Source organism: Phocoena sinus, chromosome 1, assembly GCF_008692025.1.
Source record: "Phocoena sinus isolate mPhoSin1 chromosome 1, mPhoSin1.pri, whole genome shotgun sequence".
NCBI lineage: Eukaryota > Metazoa > Chordata > Mammalia > Artiodactyla > Phocoenidae > Phocoena > Phocoena sinus.
In genome coordinates this window covers 115,094,350-115,119,963 of record NC_045763.1, presented here as the reverse complement: position 1 = coordinate 115,119,963, position 25,614 = coordinate 115,094,350, and the positions used below count along the sequence as shown (strand labels likewise).

The following is a 25,614-nucleotide window of genomic DNA, read 5'->3' as shown; positions in this document are numbered from 1 at the left end:
GAGATTGTGCCCGTCTGTGTCCAGCAGCACCACATCTCCCTCTCCGAGGCTCTCACCCCTTGGAGCCTCTCTGCCATCTAAGTTCCATCCCCACCCGTGAAGATAGTCAGCCTGGAGCTAAAAAACCTCTGGCTGGAAGAGGGGCCCCCTGGATGAGGTGGGCAGTCAGATCCCTCGGCCCCTTCCCCTGCCTACATCCCTGGTGATTTCGTCAGGAGCAAGACTTTGCACAGACACGGGCAGAGAGCCCAGTTCACACAAACCAGCACGCGGGGACTGTCACACGTGAACACAAAACCTGACGCACTGGGACCAAAGTCACCCTGGGGGTGGGAAGGGGGCGACACACTCCACTGGGAGGGGCTGCCCACCACCACACACAGAATCACACCAGAAACATTCAGTCAGCTGCTTGGAGAGGGGCAGGTAACGTATCACAGAACATTCATGTGTCAATGGAGGAGGCTCTGCCTCAGAAGGAGGGATCCCTGCCTTTTCTCTCTCTCTCTCTCTCTCTCTCTCTCTCTCACACACACACACACACACACACACACACACCCCTTAAAGCAAAGGGCAGTGAACTGAAACCAAGCCCACGTCTACTTCAGCTCCCACCCCACAGTCTGCTCCCTGCCCAGGGCACCAAGCCCTAACTCCCCTCTCAGCCCCTCTGCGTTCGTCTCAGCCCTTGTCCCCCACATTGTGTCTCTGCATGTCTTCCTTTGAGAAAACCCAGGCAGCCCAGCTCCCACTCAAGGATAAGGGGTGGGGAGGCTTCATGAGATTTTTTCTGAGCCCCTCCCAACACCCCCGTGAGCCCCATTATAAGACCAAGCGAGTCTGGAGACCCGACAATCGATATCCCTCAAAGATGAAGATGCTAATAACTTTATCCCCTCTTGTCCTCCAACTCTCTCCTACATTAGCTCTGACCACAGGCCCCAGGCATCTGGGACCTGCAGTGGGCAGGCCTGGAGCTGAGTAACCCCTTCAGATCCAGGTGGGAAGCAGGAGGGTAGACAGCAAGAAAGACTTCCTGACACTCAGGAGTGGGAGGCCGCAGGGTTAAAGGGTAGAAAGCCTCAGAAGCATGTTTCCTACTCCTGGATGTGTACACTGGAGACCTGACTCAGAATCTGGGAGGATCTGTGACCTTAGAAGCACACTACAGGGGCACCAAGGTCCGAGTAATCCCTGAGGGCTTCCCAGAGGAGGTGAGCCAGGAGGGGAATTCCCACTGGGGGAAGTCAGAGAGTTGAGGGACAGGAGTCGATGGGGCGGTGAGTGGGGGCCGCTCTGGCCCTGCCATCCCTGCAGACCTGGGGCCCATCCTCCACCAGGGCCGCTTGGGGGATAGCCAGAGACCCACAGCCCATGGGGTTTCAGAGGGCGAGAGAAGCCCTCTCCTCCCTCACACACTCCACAGCCAGGCTAGACCTCTCTGGAGCTGGTGCAGCTGGAGGGGGTGGTTGGGATCAGGGGACAAGAGCTTCTCTTCTGTGAGCACTATCTCCCCAAAATATTCTTCCTGCCAGCCTGGCCTATCCCACCCCAAAGACCAGGGCCAGGCCTGGGACTGGGGTGCTCAAAGCCTGTCATAGGATAGAGAGGAGGAGGTGGAAAAGGAGGAAGAAGTGCGGAAAAGAGAGGAATGAAAGCAGCAAACATTTATATAGCACCTACCACAGGCCAGGCCTCATTGGAAAATCTTTACACATGAGACTTGTTTAAATCTCATGATGACCCTAGGAGATTAGTGCTATTATTATTATTATTATTTTTGCGGTAAGTGGGCCTCTCACTGTTGAGTGGCTCCGGATGCACAGGCCCAGCGGCCATGGCTCACGGGCCCCGCCGCTCCGCGGCGTGTGGGATCTTCCCGGACCGGGGCACGAACCCGCGTCCCCTGCATCGGCAGGCGGACTCTCAACCACTGCGCCACCAGGGAAGCCCTAGCGCTATTATTATCTGCATTTTGTAGAGGAGGATACTAAGGCACAGAAAGGCTGTGTAAATTGCTAAGCACAGAGCTGGTAGGTACAGAAACAGGCACTCTGGCTGCAGAGTCTAGAAGCTTGATCTCCAGCGAACCAAGCCCTCGAAAAAGAGGAAGGGACCCAGCTGAGTAGGAGGGGGTGTTAAAGAGCCTCTGGGTCCAAGGGCTCAGAGTAAAACACACTGCCCCAGGGCTCTGGGCCAAAGCTGGGGCTATCTGCTTTTTTTCCATGCCCTATGCATGTACCTCTTGTTTCTCTGCACTGCTCCGGGCTGCCCCCTCTCTCCTTGTCTTTGCCCCTAAGTGGGCTTTTCTGGCAGCTCTGGCCCTGTCTTGTCTCCATCTCCTGGCTCCAGGTCTCTCTCCTCCCCACTGCCCCAGAGCCAGAGTTGCTCAAACGTTCCATCTTAGCACTGGAGTCTGTCAGAGCTGGCGTGGGGCGGGGGGATAGGGCGGGGCCGGACTGAGAGAGAATCTGGGAGGGGACTGATGCTTGGAGCTGTGGAGTCCTCACTCCTCTCCTCACTCCCCTCTGGGGGTGGGGCTGGACTGCCTGGTGGTTCAGCCTGGCTGTAGACTGAAAGTTGGGGTTTCTGGGTCCTGGCTCCTCCTGGGACTGTCAGCCCCTCTCTCATTGGACAGCCTGTCTAAGGCCACGTTAGGAATTGGGCAAAACAGGCTTTCTCCAGCTGGTACTTAGCGAGTCCAGGGCCTATGGAGTCTGGAATTTCTCTAGGATCTCTCTTTAGCTTGGTGGTTCAAGGGGACCCAGGACAGGACATTCTCCACCCAGGCTGTCCCAGCACTCTGCCTGCACTGTTCCTGGAAACCTGAACAGATGCTCCGCCCTCCTGTCGGGAATCCAGCCCCCAAGGGAACAGACAGGAAAGAGGCAGAGGCTGGTTAGGAAGGCTGAGGGGGTCAGCCTTGGAAGGCTTGGACCCTTGGGTTCTGTAGAGAGCCCATCCCCCCTGCTGGGGGCCCCTGGGGAGCCACACTGGCTTCTGCATCACCGATTCCTTCCCTCCAGAGCCCTGTGGAGATGCTGGCAGAAGCTTCCTTAGACAGGGGAGTTCTGGGTTCTTTCCTCAATGTTGGGTGTTCCTGCAGTAGCCACCACCTCATCTGAGCCTGTGTCTCCCAACCAAGACAGCTATCTCTGAGAGGGAGGGGTAGTGGGGAACTACACCAGGTCTGGGGGACTCAGATGTCTGATCCCCACAGCCTCAGGTGGCTGTCCCTGTCCCAGCTCCCCATGGGGTCCTCAGGGCCCCATTCCATTGATCCCCCTGCAGGCGTTCGTCTCAGCTGGTGCTTAGCCCCTGGTGTGTGTGTGGCAGGGGTGGGCATGGCAGTTAATGGACTTGGCACAGCCAGGAAGTGATTAACAGGGACGGGGCATGTGTCACAGTGGCGTGGGGGGAGCACCATTAAAGACAATGGGATCCAACAGTTATGAGTCGGGGAGGGGGGAGGTGCCATGCGTGTACACGTTTGCATGTGTACTCCTGGCTGTGCAGGGTAGGCTGGTGTGCCTGTCAATGTGCTCATCTACGTGCCCATCAATGAAGGGAACGGACTACAGGGGTTTTAGGCCATGAAGCTGGCAAAGTGGGTGCAAGCTCCCTCCTTACCACCCAGGACAAGGCCCCAGGCCCCGACTGCCTGAAGGAATCAAAGTCACTAGCTTAGGCTCCTGTTCCCAGATCGATGAAAGCTATCCAATTCCCTCTCCCACAGTCTCCCAGCATTTTCCTTTCCCTGTCCTAACCTTGTTCCCAGAACCCCTCACCTCACCTGTCCAGCTTTTCCAGCAATACCTCCAGCTGTGGTTTTAAGAGCCTCTGAGACTCTCATGCTTTTGACCTTGGTAACACTCCACATGCCCTGGCGTGTCCCTTCTGCCACCTGATCTCCATCCCCTCTGCTTCAGTGATGCTCAATGTGGGCCAAACCCCAGGCCCGCTACACCTCTACCCACAGAGTCTCCAAGGCTGGAAGTGTGTACCACTTCCCTCCTCGGCCCTGAAGACAGGCTCAAGGGGCCTGAGGAGTTGGAGAGGATGGGAGTGTGGGCGAGATAGAGGCACCCTCCAAGGAGGCCACGCTATTCGGCAGGACACTCTGATTCAGCTGCTTGTCCCACCTGTGTCTGTTTACGTCACTCATCTGTGCCTCCGTCTCTTCATCTGTGTCCATCCGTCTGTGTGTCTCTTTCTCCTTCTCTGTTTGCACTCTCAGCCTGTCTCCACGTCTTTAGGTCCTGCCCCTCTCTGTGTCTGCATTGTCTCTCTCTTTGCACTGTCTCTGGGCTCACCTGTTGGATTTGACCCCCTGACCCTGTCTCTCCCAGCACATTCCAACCTCCTCTCCTCCCAATCACTTCTGCTTAAGCCCTCCCTCCCGGGGGTGGTGCAGCAGCAGCCCCACCCAGCCCAGGGCATGAGAGGAGGTCCTTTGAACTTGGCCCTCAAGGACCAGAACCCCCATCAATCAGCCCGCAGCCCTGGGTCAGACCTCCATTAGCACTAACCAGCCTGGACAAGAGGCAGACACCATCGGGCTAGGCCTAGGGGTGATAAGACCCAGATTGAATCACCGGGTGGGGAGAGCTGGGCACCCAGGGACATGAGACAGCCACGCCATTAGCCCTGAGGAGCCATGGGGAGCGTGGGTTATTGCAGGAGCTGGGCAGGTGATTGGAAGTGATGGGGCTGAGGGTGGGAGAAAATTGCTCCTCCCCGGCTCCAGGGTGAGGAAGATGGGGGCGGGGCCCAGGTCCTGGGGTGGGGGACCTCACCCAGCCTCGGAGCTGACAGAAGCCTCGGGCCAGTGGTGTTCCAAGGGACAGAGGGGAAGGGAGAGCTTACCTCCTCCCTCGGGCAGAATGGAATGGGGAGATGGCTTGGTCCTTAGGAAATAGCCACCTTGCTCAATTCCTGGCCTTCAGGTATGGATCTCAAAGCACTTAGAGCCAAGAAGAGTGACAAAGGGGAAGGAACAAGGGGTCCTGCTTCCCTCAACCATTCCTTTATCCTACTCCTTCCCTGTCCCTGCCACATGTACACACACACACACACACACACGTGCGCATGCACACGCACGTGCGCTCTCATGCACACATGCGCCCACATACGCAAGCTGTCCCCCCCTTTTCTTTCTCAACCTTTTGTTGTATTGTGTGCTTGCTCTGTTCTGGGTGCACCAATACAAGGAACACTCACCCCACCAATGCTTCCATCCTGTCCACCTCCACATCTAACTTCAATCCCTCCTACTGCAGCCTTCCTGAATGAAATACAGAGATAGGCAATTAGGGTCCGAAGGTCCGGGAAGCTTGACCTGAGGCTGCCTCACCGCCAGGCGGACAAGATGACCATGGAACTGGGAGGCAAACCACAACTACGAGGTGGAGGTGAGAGCTGCATGCAGTAGGGGTAGGTGGCTGAGGTTAAGCAGAGAGGGGGAGGATCCCAGAGAATCATCCCCCTACCTGAGTCCCGATAACCCCCTCCCAGAACGACATCATCCCAAGAATTGGCAAGAGACACAGCCAAGGGATAATAAATATAATTGCTATCGCGGAACCCTGCCTAGAGAAGCAGGAACATCCTCCGCTCCCAGACCCCACCTGTCCCCTCCCGCATGCTGAGGGTGAGTTAGATGCTTTGAGATCACCCTGGGGCTGCTGGGAGCCATGGGGGTCTCTGAGGGCAGGCTGCAGCATTCCGGCTACTCAGCCCCAGCCCCTGGGCCAGCCTCCTAGCCCAGGACATCCAGGTAGACAGGAGGCGCCTGGGCAAGGGCTTGCAGCCGGGTGTGCACATCCTTGATGCTGTGGCGTTGTTGGGGCTCCCGCTGCCAGCAGCCTCGCATAATGGCATAGACCTCCGGTGGGCAGGCACGCGGTCGCTCCAGCTCACGTCCCTGTGTGATGCACTCGATCGCCTGGGGCCACCAGAGGGAGAGAGAAGAGGGCATACTGGGCTGGGGGCAGGAGAGTGAGGCCTGACCCAGCACTACCTCTGCCTCTGCCTCATTGAAGCTCCCAAGGCAGGTCATACGATATGTCTGGGCCTCGTAGCTACTAATAGTCTGAAAGGATGCAGTGAATCCCAAGATTCCTTTCCACTCTGACACTGAGCAGTGGAAGGATTAAAGCTAGAGAGACCCTGGGAGGGCTGGGCTGGGGTAGAATTGTATCCCAAAGGGCTGGAATCAGACCCTAGGAAGACTTGCCAGGTGGGCTAAGGAAGGGGAGGGGCCAAGGCATTTGCCAAATCCATCAGTTTAATGTCGAGGGCTGCATGGAAGAAGGGAAGGGTTCTCCATCTCTCAGCTCCAGAGGGCAAAAAGAAAACAGATCAGGGTTGCAGGTAAAGGCCTTGAAAAGTGGCTGGCTTGCATTTTAAGGTAGAGGGCAACCCCACTTTTTTTCTCTTCTGTAGGTGCCAGTCTGTGGGGACCTAGCTGCTCTTAAAAGACAACTGCAGCAGGAAAGATCGAAGTTAAACTCCAGGAAGGACTGCAAGAGCAGCTAAGGGATCCAAAGAAGGAGAGACTGTGGCAGGGAGATGCTTGAAGGGCCTGGAGTCTCTTCCCACCTTCTTCCCTCCCTCGCCATTAGAGGGCTTGGGTTATGGGCGGCACTAATTCCATTCCTTCTCTCAGTGCTTGAGAAAATTAAAATCTATAACCCTCTCTCCCACGCCACCAGCCTCCAGGGAGCAGACTGCATTAGGAGGAGAAATGGAAACTGACAGCTGCGAGCCAAGGAGGGGGTGGGGGGAGCTGCTCTGGGAGAGGGAACACCTGTGTCCAGCCAGGAGCGCAAGGGGAGGTGTAGGACCGTCCTTCTTACAGTCTAACCTCCAGCCTCCCTGCTGGAGCGTCAGGCCCTCTCGTGCTGTGTTCCTCTTTCCATGCCTCTCCCTTTCACCCTGATGATGCCTACTAGGTCTATAAAATGCAGCTAGGGATGGAGGTCTGGGCTCCATTTATAAGTGCTTTGAGGTCCCCCCAGGAGCCAGTTAGAATAGGAGAAGGAAGAATGTGAGAAAAGAACAGGGTTGGGGTGGAGAGAGCAGTGTCAGCAGGATGCTGGGTGGGTGCCCCGCCTGCCGGCAGTGGGATGAGGGGCAAAAGGGGACAGAATTTCCTGAAAAAGCGACCCGAAGGGGCGGGGAAAGGGTGGCCGGCAGGGAATGACCCATGGAGCGGGGCTGACCTCTGTGTTGGAGAGCTGGTACCAGGGTTGCTTGCCGTAGGTGAAGATCTCCCAGAGCACCACGCCGAAGCTCCACACGTCGCTCTCGGTGGTGAACTTGCGGTAGAGGATGCTCTCAGGTGGCATCCAGCGGATGGGCAGCATGGTGCGGCCTCCCACCTGCCGGCGTGCGGGCGCTGAGTCACCTCCTGCGGGCGCCCACCGCGGACAGCCTCTCCTGACGCATGACGCAGACCCGCCCCCAGTCCCGTCATTAAAAATAAATAGAAGTGGCTCTCCCGCCCAGGGCTAAAAGGGAAAAACCGATGGTGCCCGTTTCCCTCCGTGATAGTGGAGACAGACCCTCCTCCACTGGGGGCCGAGGGGGTAGGAGGAGGGTTAAAAACCAGAGCCAGAGAGTCTCAGACACCACACCGCCTGAGGAAGAGGAGGGCGTGCCCAGCAAGGGCAGGCACTGGAGGGGGACTCGGCATTAGCGTGTCTACAGTTTGGATGCTGTGGGAGGGGTCGGGGTGAAAGACTTACGCGGTAATAGTCGGTGCTGTAGATATCCCTGCTCATGCCGAAATCGCCGATCTTGACCACTAGTCCCTGACCCACCAGACAGTTGCGCGTGGCCAGGTCCCGATGCACGAAGTGCAGACCCGCCAGGTACACCATCCCCGCGGCGACCTGGCTAGCCACGGCCAGCAGCTGCCCCAGGCCCAGAGGCCCTGGAGCCACGTCCTCCCCACCAGCCAACAGCTTGGCATCAGGCCCGTGGGACCTTCGAGAAAGAGTGAGGGAGAAGCATAGGCTGGGAGGAGAGAACCCCCAGGAGCCTGAGAGAAGGGAGCCCAGGGAGCTGGGGGGTGGGGGGGTGGGGGAAGGGACTCAGGGAATGGAGGAAGGAAAGAACAGGGGAGGCAGCTGTCTGGAGGGACCGGGATGGGGGCCGGCTGGTGTGCCCCACCTCTAGAGCTTCCACTGGTGCCCACACTTTCCACAGTAATGCCTTCCTCTCAGGCAGCCCCCTTGAACTCCAAGCCCACTGGAGCTGCCCACTGGCCCCTACATCTCTTGCCCGGGTACACCTCCGACTCAGCCCTTGCGAAGATGCTCAGCATCTTCCCCCAGGCCTGCCCCTGACTCAGTGAAGGGAACATCCCCCACTCAGGCTGTGAGCCTGAAATCTGGTAGTCCTCGATTCCTGTCTCTCTCACCTTTGCCCTCGGTATCCAGCCTTCCTTCCAAAGGTTTCCAGGATGCCCTCCTCCTCCCCACAGCCATCCCTCTAGACCAGTACCTGATCATTCATCTCCATTCCCCAAATATTCCTTCTTCTGAAGCTGTCTGAGCTGATGGTTTTGTCAGTACTGCCCTTTCCTACTGGCCAACTTTCTCCTCAACAATTTATCTCTTCACTTATTCTGGGTAACATCTCCAATGTGCCAAGCACCTGAGCTACAGTGGAGGGTAGGATGCAGATAAACAGGTTACAGCAGTGCAATGTGGGGAGCACCTGATGGGCACTCAGGGTAGGGATGGAAGAAGTCAGGGAAGGCTTCATGGAAGAAGAGACATCTAAACTGAGACTCAAGCCCTTGGGAAGGGAGGTGGGTAAGCCACTTGAAGGGGTCGGGGACAGGGGTGGGTGAAGGGGCATGGGAAGGAGACCCAGTGTACCAGGCAGAGGTAGAGGCCCAGAGGCGAGTAGAAATAGAAATAGGCCCCTCCTAGGGGAAGTCTTCCAGACTCATCTAGGAGCTTTCATGTTTCCCTCCTTCGGTTTCCCCGTGCTCTCTCCACTAAATAAAGCTGCTTTTCCTCCATCCTGGACCCCAGATGGATCCTGGCTTGCATCCGGTCCCTAGCACAGAGCCCACACCGCATCTGGTGAGTAAGGGGAAGGGTTCCCCTTTGGCCTCCTCTTGACTTGGGTTCCTCTGAGCCAATTCACCTCCACATTTAACCTCAGGTCTGCCCTCACCTCCTTCCCTCTCCACATCCTCCATTGGCTCCTCCCCATGCTCAAGATAAGCTCAAACTCTGGGGTCTCTCCCAGCTGAATTTTGCAGCCTGGCAAAATTCTACATGAACGACCTGACACTCCCAAAGGGATGTTTGGAGACCAAATCACTACCATCAGCTGTACAAACACACTCATCCAGAACCACAGTCCCCCGTTGTCCCTCTTACTGGTAGGGAAACTGAGGTCAGAGAGGAAATCTACTTGGCAAAGTAGGCTCAGCTAATCAGCCACAGTTGATTCCAAACCCTGGCCCTTTCCCTGCCTCACACTGCCCCAACCTCACAGGGGGTCCACCTCATCGGAGTAGGACTCGACGAAGGGAATATGTGGCCATCACAGTCAGGGGTTGAGAGCAGGGCTCTGCCTGGGGTCACATCTCCCTGGACCATTTGTTACCTGTGTGCCCTTGAGCAAGTCACTTAACCTCTGTAAGCCTCATCTGAGAAATGGGTACATTTCTTGAAGTTATTAAAATTATCAGTACAAATTAGTTAACATATCAGAGTTGTTCTGTCCAAAGCCAAAGAAACGAATTTTTGGTAACTTTCTTCAAGTGTAAACTGCCATATATGCTAAAAAACTATGAAAAATAAATATACGTTTATATTATTATACAGACATATATGTATAAGCACAGACAGTCATAATTAGAATGAATTATAAAATATATAGCATAGTGCCTGGAGCGTGGAGAGTGCCTGATAAAGGCCTGTTATTGCTGTTATCGTAGTTACCAAAACTGCCACCTCCTACAGGCCTGGCTTCTGTGCCACACGCAAGTGCACACACACTTTGCAAAGCCCACCCATCCTGAAGATTCAGCTCCTGACTTCTGCTCAGGCAACCTCCCTGACAGTGCCGCTCTGTCCTCCGCACGGACTCTCCTCACATTCACACATTTGCCTCGCGGACAGGGCCTTCCTGCTTCTTCTTGGTGTCCCACCCCCCGCAGTTCAGCGGACAAGCAGGGATGTGCTTGTAGGGAAGGGACGACGGGCCAGGGGCCAGCGCCAGGGCCGGGCCCTCCTACCGGAGGAAGCGGTTGAGGTCACCGTGCCGCATGTACTCAAAGACCATGAGCAGCGGGCGGCCCTCGGTGCAGACGCCAAAGAAGCGCACGATGTGCTGGTGCTGCAGCATGGTGAGCAGCTCGGCCTCCCGCTGGAAGTCCTGCCTGGCGCTCTCAGACACCTCCTTCAGCGCCTGGATGGCAGGGGCGGGGACAGGCCTGGGTGAGGGCCCAGCCTTGACCTCCCCACGTCCAAGGTGACCCATCCACCCACAAGGCGTGAACCGTGCCGGACCCCAGCCTCCCACCCACCAGCCTGAGCACCCCATCCTGGAATGATGGTGCTCTGGGAGGGGGGCCCGGGCCAGCAATATCGCTTGGCCAAGGTCTTACCTTGACGGCCACTAGCATCTTGTCCTGCTCAGGCAGCAGGCTGTGGCACTCAGCTAGGAAGACCTTCCCAAAGGCGCCCTCGCCCAGCTCCCACTTGAGCACGATATCCCGGCGCTTGATGTGATGAACACCTGCGGGGGGCTTGCAGGGTCAGACCAGAGACCCAGTCTTGGGAAGGATGGGACAGGGGCAAGGACAGGACTGTCCAGCAGGGCTGTGCTCTGCACAGGGGGTTCCAGGCAAAGGGGAGGATGGACACTGAAAGTGAGCCTTCACACCTTCACCAAGCCCCACGACATGATGTGGACACGGGTGGCAGCGGGGTGGGAGGGAAGGCTTGTTCAGGCCTGGGGTGGGCAAAGGCAGTGACACACAGGGGCTTCTACACATGCACACACACACGTACAAACACACACACACACACACACACACAGGCTCGCCCGCACCCTTGACCCAGCCCCTCACAGGCATCACTGAAGTACTGTGGGTTCTCGATGATGTGGCCTTGGAGCCCAGAGCTTTTGCCCTCGCTGGGAGACAAGGAGCTGCCACCCAATGTCATGAAATGCAGGGACATGGCCAGTCCATCCTCTGGAGCCAGCACGGTGGGGCCTGGGAGGAGACACAGTAACATGGAGGGGTCACAGCCCAGGCACACACTCTAGCTCCTGTCAGGTTGCAGGGTGCCAGGTGACCCCACCTCATAACTTGCATGGGAGGAACAGAAGAGCTAGGAAGCCAGACAGCAGGCAGGAGGAAGGGGAGGCACTATGGCCATTCTCCGTCTGGCTCCTGTCCAACCCCAGGCCCCGTGGGCCACCAGAGAACTCCCCCACTGCTCCCCCCGCAGAGCCCAGACCTCCCAGACCCACTTAGTGTTTGACTACAATCCAGCCACCAATTAGCAGATGCTACCTCTGAAACTACCCCAGCTCCAGCACCGACACACCCATATTCACAAGCCCCATAGCCTGTCCTCATATACCCCAAACACACACTCTGTAGAACTCCACGTGTGCACAGGCCCTCACACAGCGGACAGAGTGGGGAAGAGCCAGCAGGAAACAAAGCCAGATGGACGGACTGACAGACAGCCATTCTGCAGCCCCCCAACTCACGGTTGATCCCAAACTTGTTCCTCCGTCCACATTTGTTGAGCACAAGAAACGTCGTAGAAAGGAAGAGGCAGGCGAAAACAGCCAGGCCCACGGCCATGGAGACCTGAGGGTGTGGGGTGGTCAGATTTGGGGGTTGTCTGCACTCTCAGAGCTCCCCCATAGCAAACTGTTTCTCCATCCTGCATAGATGCCCAGAGCCAGGCCCGCAGACCTGCCTCCTCCTCCCCTGGGTCACGGCTGTGAAGGGGGCTGATTAAGCTCAGGCCAGACTCTACTGATCTCTGTGCTCTGACCAGAACCGACATGCAGATGAGCCTCTAGCCCGGCCTCCTGATCTAAAGTCCTGGACGAGCTTCCACTTCCCACACTCACCCCAAAAGGTGTTTCATCCTTCTCCACTGGGTCTCCGGACGTGCTGTTGGTGTCTGTGGGGACACAGGGCAGGAAGGATAGGCTTTGGCACACACGGTGTCTCCTCTACCGACTCCCCACCCTGGCCCCAGCTGACCCCGCAAGGATCGGGTTAACTGTACCCCCTGCCCCAGCCGCAGCTCCAGGGACCAGACAGAACCTGCCCTCCAGCCTGGGCTACTCACCCACTGGCGAGAAGGAGACTGCAGCAGGAGGGAGGAGAGAAAGCGATCAGATGGGGAAAAGAGCAGTGCGTCCGTCCCCTTCCCCCTCTGGGACTCATCCTTTCGTGGGTGGGGCTGGGGTGGGGAGGTGGAGCTGCTGGACCTCAAGGGAGAAGACGCACGTGGCCCTTTTCCAGCTGGGCCAGGGATGCCCTGGTGCGTGGCTCTCTCTTCAGCCAGCCCAAGTGAATGGAAGAGCTCAGGGGTTCAGGACTCCTGGGGTTTGGGGGAGGCAGGGGCAAAGGAGGACAGCGCAGAGCTGGACACCAGAACCCCAGGCTTCTTTCTGTCCAAGACCAGGCACTCCAACTTCTGAGGTCAGGATCACAGCAGGAAGTGGGCCAGGCATCCCTGGACACCTGGATCTGTACCCAGGTGGAACCCAGGGAGAGGGGGCAGGGTTCAGGGTGGCCCTCACACCAGGGATGGGGTCCTCAGGGTTGAACTCGAAAGGGTTGTCCATGAAGGCGGCCATGACGGAGGCGGCGGCCTGGCCCAAGGGGTTGGTAGCCAGCAGCGTGTAGTTGCCGTTGTTGACGTGGGTGGGCTGGTTGAGGCGCAGGCAGCCGTGTCGCACGGTCTCATTGGCTGCCAGCTCCAGGAACTCAGTGAAGATGAAGCTGGTCTCGTTGAGCACAGAGCCATTGAAGAGCCAGCGCAGAGAGGGCGTGGGCTGCCCGTCCACCGAGAAGGGGATGCACCAGTGGTGCTGCTCCACGGCCGGCTGCAGGTGCACACTGGCGGGGACTGTGGGCCAGAGAGGGGGACAGACAGAGTCCGGGAGCAGCTGCGGGCCTGACCAATCCTAGGTGGGGCTGGGAGTGGACAGCTGGAAATCAGGGGGTAGGCCTAAGAGAAACTGGTCAGCAGGCCCTAAGAGATTCATAAGGAGAGACGTTTTGGAGAAAGCTGGCAGTAAATCTGAAATAAATCAGGCAGCAGGTACATAAAACTCAGGCTTAAAGAACTTAAGTGGTGGGTTTAAAGAAAATAAGTAACAGTCGTAGAGAAGTAGGGTACCAGCTTATGGAAATTAGACATGGAGTCTTTTGGATGAGGGATCCAGAAAAATTAAGTGTAATCAAGCCTAAGAAGATCGGGAAGGGGGCCTAAACATCAAACAAACAAACAAACAAACAAACAAACAAACAAAAATATATATATATATATACAGTTTAAAAACTTTTTGAAAAAAGATATGGGTTTGAAATAGACCCAACCTGAAAGAAACAAAAGCCCCTCAATAATAGGAAAAAAATATATATATATATACATACATACACACACACAATTGATACTGGAATTCCAGCCAGCACTCATGCAATGGAGTACTACTCAGCAGTGAACTGAATGAACTAATAGTTACTCCCATTAACGTGGACGAATCTTACACAAATAATGTTGAGGGACCTCCCTGGTGGTCCAGTGGTAAAGAATCTGCCTTACAATGCAGGCGACGCAGGTTCAATCCCTGCTCAGGGAGCTAAGATTCCACATGCTGCGGGGCAACTAAGCCCATGCGCCACAACTACTGAGCTCGCGTACCTCAACAAGAGGGCCCGCGTTCCATAAACTACAGAGCCCAAGCGCTCTGGAGCCTGCGCGTCACAACTAGTGAGAGAAAACCCGCACACGTCAACGAAAGATCCCTCGTGCCTCAACAAAGATCCCGTTAAGATCCCGCAACTAAGACCCGACACAGCCAAAAATAAATAAAATAAATAATAAATACATCTTAAAAAATAATAACGTTGAGCAGAAGAAACTAGACACAAAATACTACGAGGTATGATTCCATTTATATAATGTACAAGAACAGACAAAACTCCACCATATTGATAGGGAAGCATACGTGTGTAAAATTCTTTTTGAAAGCAAGGAAATGATTATCACAAAAGTCAGGATGGGGTGGAGGAGAAGGATGGGGTTCTGAATGGGGAGAGGAAGAGAGTGTCTTCTGAACTGCTGGTGAGAATAATTACTGTTTAAGGTGTATATATTTTATGTACATATCTATGTATGTTATGTTTCACAAGAAGAAAAATGTACATAACATAGAAGATTTTAAATAATTTGTGGCAGACCTAGGGAAATTAGGCAGTAAGCCTAAAGGGGAACTTAGATGGGGAATTTCTTCTTTTAAAACTAGGATGTAGGGCTTCCCTGGTGGCGCAGTGGTTGAGAGTCCACCTGCCGATGCAGGGGTCACGGGTTCGTGCCCCGGTCCGGGAAGATCCCACATGCCACGGAGCGGCGGGGCCCATGAGCCATGGCTGCTGAGCCTGCGTGTCCGGAGCCTGTGCTCCACAACGGGAGAGGCCACAACAGTGAGAGGCCCGTGTACCGCAAAAAAAAAAAAAAAAAAAAAAAAACTAGGATGTAGGGACTTCCCTGGTGGTCCAGTGGTTAAGAATCCCCCTTCCAATGCAGAGGTCGCGGGTTCGATCGAACTAAGATCCCCGCATGCCGAGGGGCAACTAAGCCTGGGCCACAACTAGAGAGAAGCCAGCACGCTGCAATGAAGAGCCCGCCCACCGCAATGAAAGATCCCGCGTGCCGCAACTAAGGCCCAACGCAGCCATAAATAAATAATTAATTAATTAATTAAAAATTAAAAAAATAAAACTAGGATGTAGGGCAAAAGTTCTAAGGAGGAACGGGCATGAAGAAATAGAGCAGAGCAGTGAGAACGGGCAGGCAGCTGGTGTTGAGGGCTTCAGGTAGCAAGACTTGGGCAGGGGCCAAAAAGAAATCCATCTCCATCCCTCTGGCCTTGACGAGCCCCCAGGACTTCCCTCAAAGGATCAGGTTTTCATGGGAATCTGGAAACAGCTGGGAGGGAGCAGCTGTGGACACACACATCCCACCCCTTTCCTGCAGCCCCCCACGCTCACATCCTCTTTTCAGGGAAGAAGGAATGGGGGTGGGCGCAGGGGCAGTCATTGGGACTCACAGGAGACGTTGACCTGGACAGAGACTTCAGCCCGGCCCACGTCATTCTCCGCCCAGCACGTCACGTTCTTCCTATTGAGGTCACTGGTGACATTGGCCAGGGTCAGTCCCAAGGATGGCAGACTCCCAGATTGCTGGGTCAGAGAAGAAAGGGGAAAATCAAGAAAAGCTTCAGCTAGCTTGGGATTGGAGGCAGGGTGGCTGGAGCTGATGTCTTTGCGGAGCCCCTCTGGGCCAGATGGAAAAGGGAGGAAGGCCGGGAGGGAGGGGAAGGAAGAAGGTGTGGGAGAGAATATAGCAGAGAATGGCCCTCCTTTAGAGCTTGTTTGCAGAGTCTCCTGGATCATTTGTTTAATGATCTGAAAACTCTAGAACACAACCAATAACCTCAAGATAGGCACAAAGTACCCCAAGCCATAAAACCACCCATCTAAACAGATGTCACAAATCCCAAGTACTACACATGCACAACTAATTGGAAAACCAGCTAGGACCTCACCACCTACTCATTCTTGTTTTACACATAGTTCTAAGAAACTTAGTCTCGGCCCAAGGAAGATCAGAAACAAAGAGATGGTGCTGGTAACAGGGCAGCACTTAGAAGCAACGGTAGAATCATGGTGACTACCTTTGGCAGATGGAAAAAGAGAGTGAAGTTAGAGAGAAGCTAAGTGACTTGGTTCTGAATCACCATCAAAAGACTGAATCCGATTCAGATTCTCTTCCTAAGACACCATGGACGTTATATGGCCTTAAGACAATTCTTAATCCTGCTGAACCAAGATTTTCTTATTTTGTAAGCTGAAGAGGTAAACAAAATGATCTTTTGACATTTTAGAAAGCTATTTTCATAAAATGATGAAAATAGATGAAGCGGTGGACAAATCTGATTTACCTGGAAATTTTGTATATGTGGAATCCCTTGAGTAAATACCACGAAAGGTGAAGTTTCTCTGGGCTTCCACTGGAATATGTGAGCTCAAAGATTCCAGAGGAGCTCTGCAGCCTCTTATGCAAGGGCTGGGTTCCAGCCACCCCAAAGGGAAGCCCTGCCCTTAGCTTCTCTCAGCTGTCCCATCTCCTCCAAGTCACCCTGGGGTACGGGGTCCCGTGAACTCTTCCCTTGGAGCTGCTCTGCCACCCTTCACACTCCTGAGAGGGACCAGCCTCCCCTCCCCTCCATTTAACCCAGTTAGGCTGTGGCTTTTCTATAGGAAGTCTCCAGAAAACAGAAGTGGTAGCAAACATGTGAAGCTCCCAAAGAGAAAAGCAAAAACCTGCAACTTCCCAAAACAGCTTATCAAAGGTCTCTCCACAGATGGTCATGCCCAGCCTCTTGCTCCTGTCTTGTCCCCTTTTCCATTACTCACTCTCAGTGGCTTTGATCTCTAGGAGAGGAGGAACCACTCAGTGGCTTGTGATTCCTCCTTCAATATTGTTCCAGGGGCAACCAGCAATTCTGGGGTTGACTCCACTCCCAAAGCGAGGGCCTCCAAACTGAACACCACACCCCTGCTTTCACTGACCCAGCTCCTTCCAGGGACTGGACCCTCTGTGTCCACCCATGAGGGGCCAGCTTTCTGGGTGGGCACAGCCCAACGTCGGCCCCTGCTGACCTTGTCCATGAGGCCTCCTGAGTCAACTACAGCTACTCTCAGTTGCCTGTCGCCAGCCTGAGGACAAAGGGCAAGACCTGGGAAGATGCCCAAAGACCGATCTGGATAAGAGGCCAGAGAGTGCCCAGAGGCAGGCAGGACATCAGAAGGCCATCATGTCTACCTCCTCAGCTGACAGATAAGAAAACCAAAATGCAGGCAGACTGAGGGATTTTTCCAAAAGTCACTCCAAGAATTAATTAGTGAGAGAGCTGGAACCAGACCTGTGCCTCCTTTATTAATATGCTCATCACACATTCAAGAGGATGTTCCTTCCAGAATCTCTAGAAAACGACCAAAAGGCCCCCAAGAACTGGCCTGGGTGCAGGACTGCAAATATTGTGCCCTGTCCCTGGTTCTCAGTTTCCTTATCTAGAAAGGAGGTGGATGGGAGAGTTGGTCTGTTGGGTTCCCCGGCTCAGCTCCAATATGTGAGGGCTCTGTGACCCTCTCTCTTGTGGCCAGCACCGTGATCCCAGAGTGGGGACCTAAGTTTTGGCGGATCGGTGGAGCCTGGGGTCCTTGCTGGGCCGGGGCCTGGCCTGAGGGCATGTGCATGCCTGCGGCTGCCCAGCAGCACAAGCTTTAGTCCCGGGGTCTAAACCATCTCTGTCCATCCCTCATCCTTTATGTGCTTCTTATTTGTTGTCTCTCTTTCCCTGTCTTTGTCTCCTGTGCTCTGTGCAGGCCTCGAATCAGGAGGGGGGCATGGGGGCACGGGCGGTGGAGGGCTTCTCACCATCACCGTGGCTGACTCCTCCAGCTCCGTGAAGATCCAGCCAGCCTGCTCCAGGCCCTGCCCCTCCACCTGGCACTGCAGCAACACGTCGTCTCCCACGTCCACGGAGGCATTGGGCATCTGGACCTTCAGCGTGGGTACACCTGGTGGCCCAGGATGCCCGAGGGGCGTTAGAGCTGGGAGCTGCCTCCGAGCCCCGCCCAAGGGCGGGGCTCCTTCTCCCACCCTCCTCAGAGACCCTGCCCCTGCCCCCCAACCTTCAGTTTCCCCCAGCTCTTGCCAATGCCCGTTTCCCAGTCCCTCTTCAGGGCTCACCCCCTGAGCCCTGCCCAGTGCCCTCTCCCCAAGCATGGTGCTCTTTCCCAGCCCCTCACACCACCTCCAGCACGTACCGCAGCTGGTGTTGGACATGAGGGCAAGGGGCCCCTGCCCGGGACACTGCAGCTTCTGTTCCCGCACTCCGCCCAGCCCCTCCTCCTCCCAGCGCTGCAGCCAGAGCAGGGCACAGGTACAGTGCAGGGGGTTCCCCGACAGGACTCTGGTGGGTGTGGGGGACACCAAGAGAGTCAGGGGAAGGGCAGATGTGAAGGAGTACTACAGCAAGAGGGAATGCAGTTAGACAGCAGGGTGGACTGTCTAGAGATGAAGGAGTGGGGACACGGGAGAAGTTCCTCTCATGGACCCCCCTATAGAATAGAATGCCGAAAGTCTAAGATAGCCAGCTGTGGGCTACGTGGAATTCCCTCACCTGGGCTCCCCAGGGTGACAAGCCAGGTGAGGTCTCCAAGTAGGGTGACAAGGAGAGAAGGGCACAGCCTTCCGGGGTGACCCAGAGGTCTTAGGCGCCCACCAAACAAACATGGACCACTGCCGTCCCACCCATCCCACGAACACTGTGGGAGGATGTGCCGGTGTGCACAGGCCCCGAGAACCATGCCAGCCCCCAGCCCCCCAAGCACACACGCAATCAGTTGTCCAGGCCAGCTCTCCACCCCCCACCCCAAATGTGCCCAGGGCAATCACCACCTCAATGGGTGGGCCTGCAGCTTCTGCTTCGATGGGGGGGGTTCACAAGCATGCATATGGACAGCCAAACACGCGGCCCCAGAGAGTACACCCCACCCCCAAAGTTCCACACAGACACAGCGACACATACCGTCACACAGAGGTTCAAGTGCCCGAGGGCACACGTGCACACACACACACACACACACACACAGACACACTTGCCGCTCTTGACCCTGGAAGTCCCCACACTCACAGTTCCTGTAGGGAGAGGCCCTGGACGGTTTTCCAGGAGAGAGACTCCAGAGCATTGAAGGACAGATCCCTGCGGGAGTTGAGACAGAGCAGACAGACCCTGTGAGCGAGCGACCTCGCTCTGACCCAGTGTGAGGGAGGGGAGGAGCCAGGAGGAAGCTGACATCTGGCTCCCCCAACCCCAGCCCTGGCAACTACAACTAGCCCGCAAGTCACTGGAGAGGGGGGACCGGTTGGGCTCTCTGAGTCCCGCTCTTCTCCCTGGGACAACAAGGGTTAACCACACTGAACCCCCTCCCCAGACCCCAGGGAAGCGGGGTGGTCTGAGGGAACAGCCGCTACCCCTCCCCAAGCCTTGGCCCCAGCTGGCAAAGTGCTGAGGCCCCAGCTGGGGGCAGGGGCTCCATCTGTGCTGCCTGTCCACAGAGCCCAGGACGGGGCCAGAGGAGGAGGGGGATCACGGGGCCTCCACACTCCCTTGCCGCCTGCCGGACGCAGTGGTGAGGATCTCACAGTCCTTCCCCGGCTTCCCTCCCCACTCCTCCTTCCTTCCCCTCCTCAGGGACTAAGGAAAGCTGGCTGCAAGGGACCCCAGGCCCCCAGCCCCCTAGCTGTAGAGATAGAGAAAGGGAGTTGGGTGAGGGGCCAGCTCCAGGACTCTACACCCTGCACCAGGCTGCCACTCCGGGGACCCTCTGCCTCTGCGGGGTCTGCCCTGACCCCTCCCCTTGCCTAGCTGTCTTTCAGTTTGTGGAGGCTGAGATGGAGGGTAGCCGCCACAGGGGGATCACAAAGACTACCCGCTTCAGCGCCAGACAGAGCTGAGTGTGCCTCTGTCCTGCCACTTACAGCTGCGTGACCTCAGCCCAGAAACTGAACACGTCTGATTCTCAGAATTCTCATCTATAAAATGGAGATGACACTACCTTTCTCACCAGGTTGATTGTGAAGATTCACTGACCTAAGTATCGTGAGGTGTCACTGAGTACGCTTTTTTTTTTTTTTTTTTTTACGGTACGCGGGCCTCTCACTGTTGTGGCCTCTCCTGTTGCAGAGCACAGGCTCCGGACGCGGAGGCTCAGCGGCCATGGCTCACGGGCCCAGCCGCTCCGCGGCGTGTGGGATCTTCCCGGACCGGGTCACGAACCCGCGTCCCCTGCATCGGCAGGCGGACTCTCAACCACCGCGCCACCAGGGAAGCCCAAGTACACATTTTTAACTGAAGCCCTAGTACACAGTCAGTGAGGGTAACATCACCTCATTTTGTCGTCGTTGTTGCTAAATCACGGACACACAGAGAGTTTAGAGTACCCAGCACAACTCTGAATGGCAGGCTCCCACCACACTTCCCGTCTCTCCACCTGCCAGTGGTGAGAGGAGGAGCTGAACTCCTACCCTCAGAGGGGCTGCCAGGGACTCCAAGGGTCTCTCCTTTGGAGGTGTCTCCTGCCCACCCCTGCCCCTCCCTCTCCTCTACGGAAGGGGTGGCTGTGACTCCCAGGGGAGTACACCGAGTGGTAGATCTGATCCCGCAGCTCCCAGGCTATCCCAGGGGCCAGGGAGCAGGTGGGAGATAGAGTCCCAGCCAGAACCCGGGGCCCTGTTCCCGATCCTTGCTCCCTTTGGACCGGTGTGTATCTGAGCCCTGGGAAGAAAACTGAGGCAGGCACCTATGAGAAGTGTCCCTGTAGCATGAAGCATGGAAGTGTGACAGCAAGAAGGACCTTCCAGCTGGCAGGGGTGGGAGCTGAGGCCACCGCCATCCGTGAAGTGGATGAGAAGAAGGCCCCAGGAGAACGGGCGGAACGACTTCCCTGACCAGGCTGGGGCCTTCCTCAGAACAGTTCCCTGGGGAGGGCCAAGCCCATTAGCCACCCAAGCCTAGGTGTCTTCTCACCCCCCTCTGCCCAGCCCTGGCCACTCACAGGCGACGGAGACGAGGAGTGAAATGGAAGGCATCTGGCGCCACGAAACGGAGACCACTCTTCACGATGGTGCTGGGGAGGGTGCAGCAGGATCAACACCGAGGGTCGTAGCCCCCCTGGGTCACACTCTCTGCCCATGCCAGCCCTCCGGTCCCCCGTGCTGAGCCCTGGACCCCTCCCCACCCTCCTCAAAGCTTTCTCAGCCACCCTGGACCCCTGAGACCACTGAGCTCACTGAGCGGCCAGCCCCTCCGTCCTGAGCCTCTCAGGTCCTCCCCCGCCCCTCCCAGGCCCCTTGAGCCCTCCCTGACCCTCTGGTCCCCCAGGCCCTGTGTGGAGCCCCTCACAGGTTTCTCAGCTCCCCCAGGCCCCTCAGGTCACTGAGCTTCAGCTGCCACAGATGCGGCTGGTTCTCGATGTAGCTGTGGGGAGAGGGGATGGGAGTCACAGGGGCCCAGGCCCACACTCGAGTTCCCACACCCACCCACCTCCCTCCCTCCCAGTCACATGCGCGTGTGCACACATGCACCCAGTCACACAGAAACCTGTTTACACGCGGACACGTGCACAGGCATGCCCACACACGTGCAGCCTCGTATGCATGGAGACCCACCACCTCACACAGCCACACCGTCCCGTGCATGCATCCTCACACCGCCACACGTGCACACTCGCATGCACACACACAGATGTGTACACATACGCACGGAGACACATCTCCTCACACACGTCCACACATGCATGCATGAACCCACAGGTGTGCCCGTGTGCATGTTCACGCTGTCCCACGGGGACAAACATCGCTGCATAGCTCTCATGCGCGCACACACGTGAGAACGTTCTGCTTTTAAACACAGAGCCCTGCGCACGCTCAGCAATAGGGGGTCACGCTGAAACGCTTGCTTCCACAAAGGGCCCGCGCTCATCCCTGCCACTGCCCCACCCAGCACAAAGGAAGCCCTGTGGCCATGTAAATATGCGCTCCCGAACACACCGCTCAGGGGCCACCGTCTGGGCTCACCCATACTGCCGTGCACGCGTACAGGGGAAGACACACACACACACACACACCCCACCCGCTCCCCCTCAAAGCTGGTCCCTCCCCACACTCAAGAAACAACCCCTCCATCGCCCCCGCCATCTTTCAGCAAAGTGAGTGACAGGCATAGAGGCTGTCAGTCAGGGACCCCTTGAGCCCCTCCCTGCCCCAGGAGGGACCCAGGGAAGAGGAGAGGGGCAATGAGAGGACGGAGTCAGAGTTGGGGACAGTGGAGAGGCAACGAGTGGCTGTGTTTCACAGTGAGGGGGCAATGGGAAGGCTGAGGGTGGGGAGCAGGGTGCAGAAAAACAAAGAGCGAAACGGGGACACCTAGGAGGAAGGGACCGACAGGAGGAGACAGGCAGCGAGACAGAGACAGAGACATACAAGGAGAGAGACAGATAAGAAAATGGAGACAGAGGGACAGATAGATAAGCACAGAGAGCCAGAGAAAGCAAGATGGGAAGAGAAAGACAGAAGTAAAAGCAGGCGTGCAGGGCTGGGGGATTTCTGACACTGCAGGCCCTGTCCAGCTTCTGGATCTAGCACGCCAGGGAGTTCCTGAGAAGTCAGCTGCCCTGCAGCGGCACGTCAGGCCTGCCCCCACCACACACACAGGGGCCCCTGACTCACTGTCTGTTCTCAGAACTCTCCCCCTCTACCCTGTACTTTCCTCAATTGTGGGAACCAGGACCAGCCTGAATGACCCCTCCCCGCCAGCCCTTCCCAGACTTGGCCCCTGCAGGACAGCCAGGCATCAGGTCCTCAGTCCCCTGAGGTCTAGGGAGTAAAACTCCAGTGACTCTGAGAGAGAGTAGGTCCCTGTCCTGCCAACCCCCCACCAGCCCCTGCCCAAAGGACCTAGAGCTATAGGGAGCCCGGGAGGGGGTGAGAACGTAGTGTGGCCGGGTGTGTGCAAACTGTCAGGCAGCGTGCTCAAAGCTGCCTCATTCGTTTGGATTCATAATCAATCTGTCTATTCGAGTCCATTATCTCCTCCTTAGCTCTGCGGGTGAGGGAGGAGGAGGGGACCTTGCAGGCGGAGGCAGGGGTTAGACGGCCCCCCCCCACCCAGAGGGACAGCTCAGCTCACCACCCTGCATGCCTCCCACCCCCCCCAGCCCCAACCTGTCCACACTTCCACCCCCTCCCCCAGCTGTACCTACTAGGGGCTTGGAAGGGAATCAGGAAAAGAGAGGGCTGATGGGGAACATTCAGGAGCCTGGGCCCTGCTTTGAAGGCCCAGAGTGATGAATGGACGGGACTGGGGGTGGCAGTCTGGACCTCAGGCCCCCTCCCATCATGCAGAAACCTAGGTCCAGACCAAGACAAGGCCATCTTGCCTCCTCATCTCCCTAGGGCCATTAGGGAGAGAGATCAAGTACCTTCCTGTTAATTACCACAAGATACCCAAGTAACTCAGTGCCAATTATCGCAGGCTGCTCAAGTCACTTCCAGACATCGATGGCCCCTGCCTCAGATACCTTCCAGCCTGTCATACCTGAGGCCAGGGCTCCTTGCCCATTCGCTAACCCCAGGCCACAGGAGGAGAATATTCTAGCAGTTCCTTTCTTCTTCTAGAAGTCTTGCTGGCCCCGCCAGCCACATAGAATACTCAAGTATTTTCCAGCCACCACCATGCGACGCTTGAGTACCTCTAGGCCAGTAAGTACAGAATACTCCCATAGGTTTCACCCACTGCTAAAAAGTACTTGAGTATTTTGTAACCAATTACTGCAGGATGTCAGAGTACTGCAATTGCTGGAGATTCCTCTTAGTTTCCGGTCCCGAAGGGAGGAGAGTCTCTCAGCAAGGCCCCTGACTCCCTGCCCAAAGTAGGGAGACAAGGGTGGTGAGGGAGATGGGGTGGGGAGAGGGCAGCCAGGTGGGGCTCTCATTTCCCACATCCAAATCAAGAGGTGGTGTGGACAAGAGATGGTGGAAGTGGGAAGAAGAGAGCTCAACCACCAAGCTATGGCTCCTCAGCGCCTCCCACCTATTCCAGTTGAATTCCCAATTCCAGAGAGAATTGGTGTTGCCTGGTCATGACTAGGAAAGGGGAGGGGGCTGATTTCTCCCTGGAAAAGGAAAATGGTGAGGATGCCAAACTGGTGGGGGGTGATGTCTCTGCGGATAACCAGCCCCTGCATAGGGCAGAGGGTGGACTCCTGGCTGAGCTCCAGAAAGCGGTTTCTAGAAGGCTGGGCTCTCTCAGGTCTGGTCCACAGAGAGCCCCCTTTCCTCTCCTCGAAGCTGGCACCGCAGCTGCCCTGAGCCCAACTTCCAGGCAGTAACTGCGGAGGCTGCCAGGGCAGCGGAGGAAAGCCGAGGCACAGCTGCGGGCTGCACGGTATCAGCCTCCCGCCGCGCCCGCCCCTCCTGATCCAGCAAGCAAGCGGCAAGCCAGTGCCCACGGGGCACTGCTATGCCCGCCTGTCCCTGCGCCCCCTCGCCCGTCAGACACTCACAGCTCCGTCAGGTTCTCGGCGCCTGGCAGGTGGCGGAGGCTATCCAGGGCCCCAGGCCGGGTGCAGAGCAGCCCCGAAGGGCCGTGGGGGCAGCAGACATCGGGGCAGGGTGCAGCGCCCGCAGATGCCAGCATCAGCCAGGCCAGCAGGCTGCCCGGCCCCGTAGCCCGGCGGTGCCCGCTGAGTTGCCCGCGCCGTCCGCCTCGCAGCATCGCGGCGGCGCCCGCCTCGCCCCGGCCGGGCAGCCGTCTGTGCGCTTCCAGCAGCGGCTGCCTGGCTTCCCGCGACATGTGCGCTGGGCAGTGTTAAAGACCCAGCCGCCAGGAAAGGGCGGAGCCAGCGGCCCCCGCCCGGCCTCGCTCCGCCCCCCTGACTCCAACCCCTCCCCCTCCTATTCTAAGTCCCCAGCTCTGCCCCCCACCCTGGCAGCCTACTCCCCCAAGATACCCCCAGCTCCAGGAGACGCGGAAGGGCAGCCGCAGAACTCCTCGGAGGTGTCTGCTGGAAGTAGGGGAACTGGGAAGTTAATACATTATTTCTCCCAGCCTAAAGAAGCTGTATTTAGGTGGGAGGGGAGATGACTGAGCTTAGGGAAAGCTTGCTGTCCAGGTCATCCTAGCCAGCCCCCGGCCTCAGATCTCACTCCGCACGGGGCGCGTGCCTGAGGGACTGTGCACGTCACTTGGGATAAATTAGGTGAAACACTCTCTAAAGCCTAGAAATAAATGGGAAGGGATCCCCAAATGACCAAACGCAGGACCTGGGGAAGGAAAACAAAAGAGACAGAAAGGGAAGGTGTCGCCCCCAAACAGCAGGCGAATGGAGACCCGGGAGCCGAGACGCCGATTTCCAGGAGAGGCCACAGGGTGGCGCTGGAAGCCCGCGCGCAAAGGTGTGAGCTCCTCCGAGGTTGGGTGGGTGGGGGCGCAGTCTGCAGCCCCCACTGCGCGGCGCCTGGTGACCCAGCGTCAGCCACTGACCCGGGCCAGCCGGCACTGGCCCCCAGGCTGGGCAGAGCCAAGCTGGGCTGGGCTGGCATCGATCGCCGTTCTGACAAGAGCATCGATTTCTGCGCGGAGAAATTAATAGCTCTCTTAGCTCCTCGGACGCGGGAGCCGCCCGCGGGCGGAGCTGGGGACCCGTCGGTCCAAGGAAGCCGCGAACCCGGAAAGCCCCGGGTCCCCAGC

At 57.0% G+C, this 25,614-nt stretch overlaps 1 protein-coding gene across 3 annotated transcripts in view; it reads right to left on the bottom strand.

The window, feature by feature from the left end:
• Positions 1 to 5,550: 5,550 nt before the first annotated feature.
• Positions 5,551 to 25,614, bottom strand: part of NTRK1 (neurotrophic receptor tyrosine kinase 1) — a 35,451-nt gene continuing 15,387 nt past the window's right edge. The window contains exons 1-17 of one of the 3 annotated variants that reach the window (XM_032637667.1): positions 24,428 to 24,688; positions 21,268 to 21,342; positions 20,921 to 20,992; positions 18,997 to 19,065; positions 18,128 to 18,273; positions 17,736 to 17,878; positions 15,343 to 15,475; positions 12,810 to 13,136; positions 12,351 to 12,368; positions 12,127 to 12,179; positions 11,755 to 11,857; positions 11,102 to 11,248; positions 10,637 to 10,767; positions 10,265 to 10,437; positions 7,749 to 7,989; positions 7,224 to 7,382; positions 5,551 to 5,944 (exon numbers count right to left, since the gene is read on the bottom strand). In XM_032637667.1, coding sequence (XP_032493558.1) covers positions 5,759 to 5,944; positions 7,224 to 7,382; positions 7,749 to 7,989; positions 10,265 to 10,437; positions 10,637 to 10,767; positions 11,102 to 11,248; positions 11,755 to 11,857; positions 12,127 to 12,179; positions 12,351 to 12,368; positions 12,810 to 13,136; positions 15,343 to 15,475; positions 17,736 to 17,878; positions 18,128 to 18,273; positions 18,997 to 19,065; positions 20,921 to 20,992; positions 21,268 to 21,342; positions 24,428 to 24,639 — 2,388 coding nt within the window. In that variant the 5' untranslated portion in view covers positions 24,640 to 24,688 and the 3' untranslated portion in view covers positions 5,551 to 5,758. Of the gene's footprint in view, positions 5,945 to 7,223; positions 7,383 to 7,748; positions 7,990 to 10,264; positions 10,438 to 10,636; positions 10,768 to 11,101; positions 11,249 to 11,754; positions 11,858 to 12,126; positions 12,180 to 12,350; positions 12,369 to 12,809; positions 13,137 to 15,342; positions 15,476 to 17,735; positions 17,879 to 18,127; positions 18,274 to 18,996; positions 19,066 to 20,920; positions 20,993 to 21,267; positions 21,343 to 24,427; positions 24,689 to 25,614 lie in introns of those variants that run through there. The other 2 variants (XM_032637669.1, XM_032637675.1) reach the window with 2 other exon arrangements.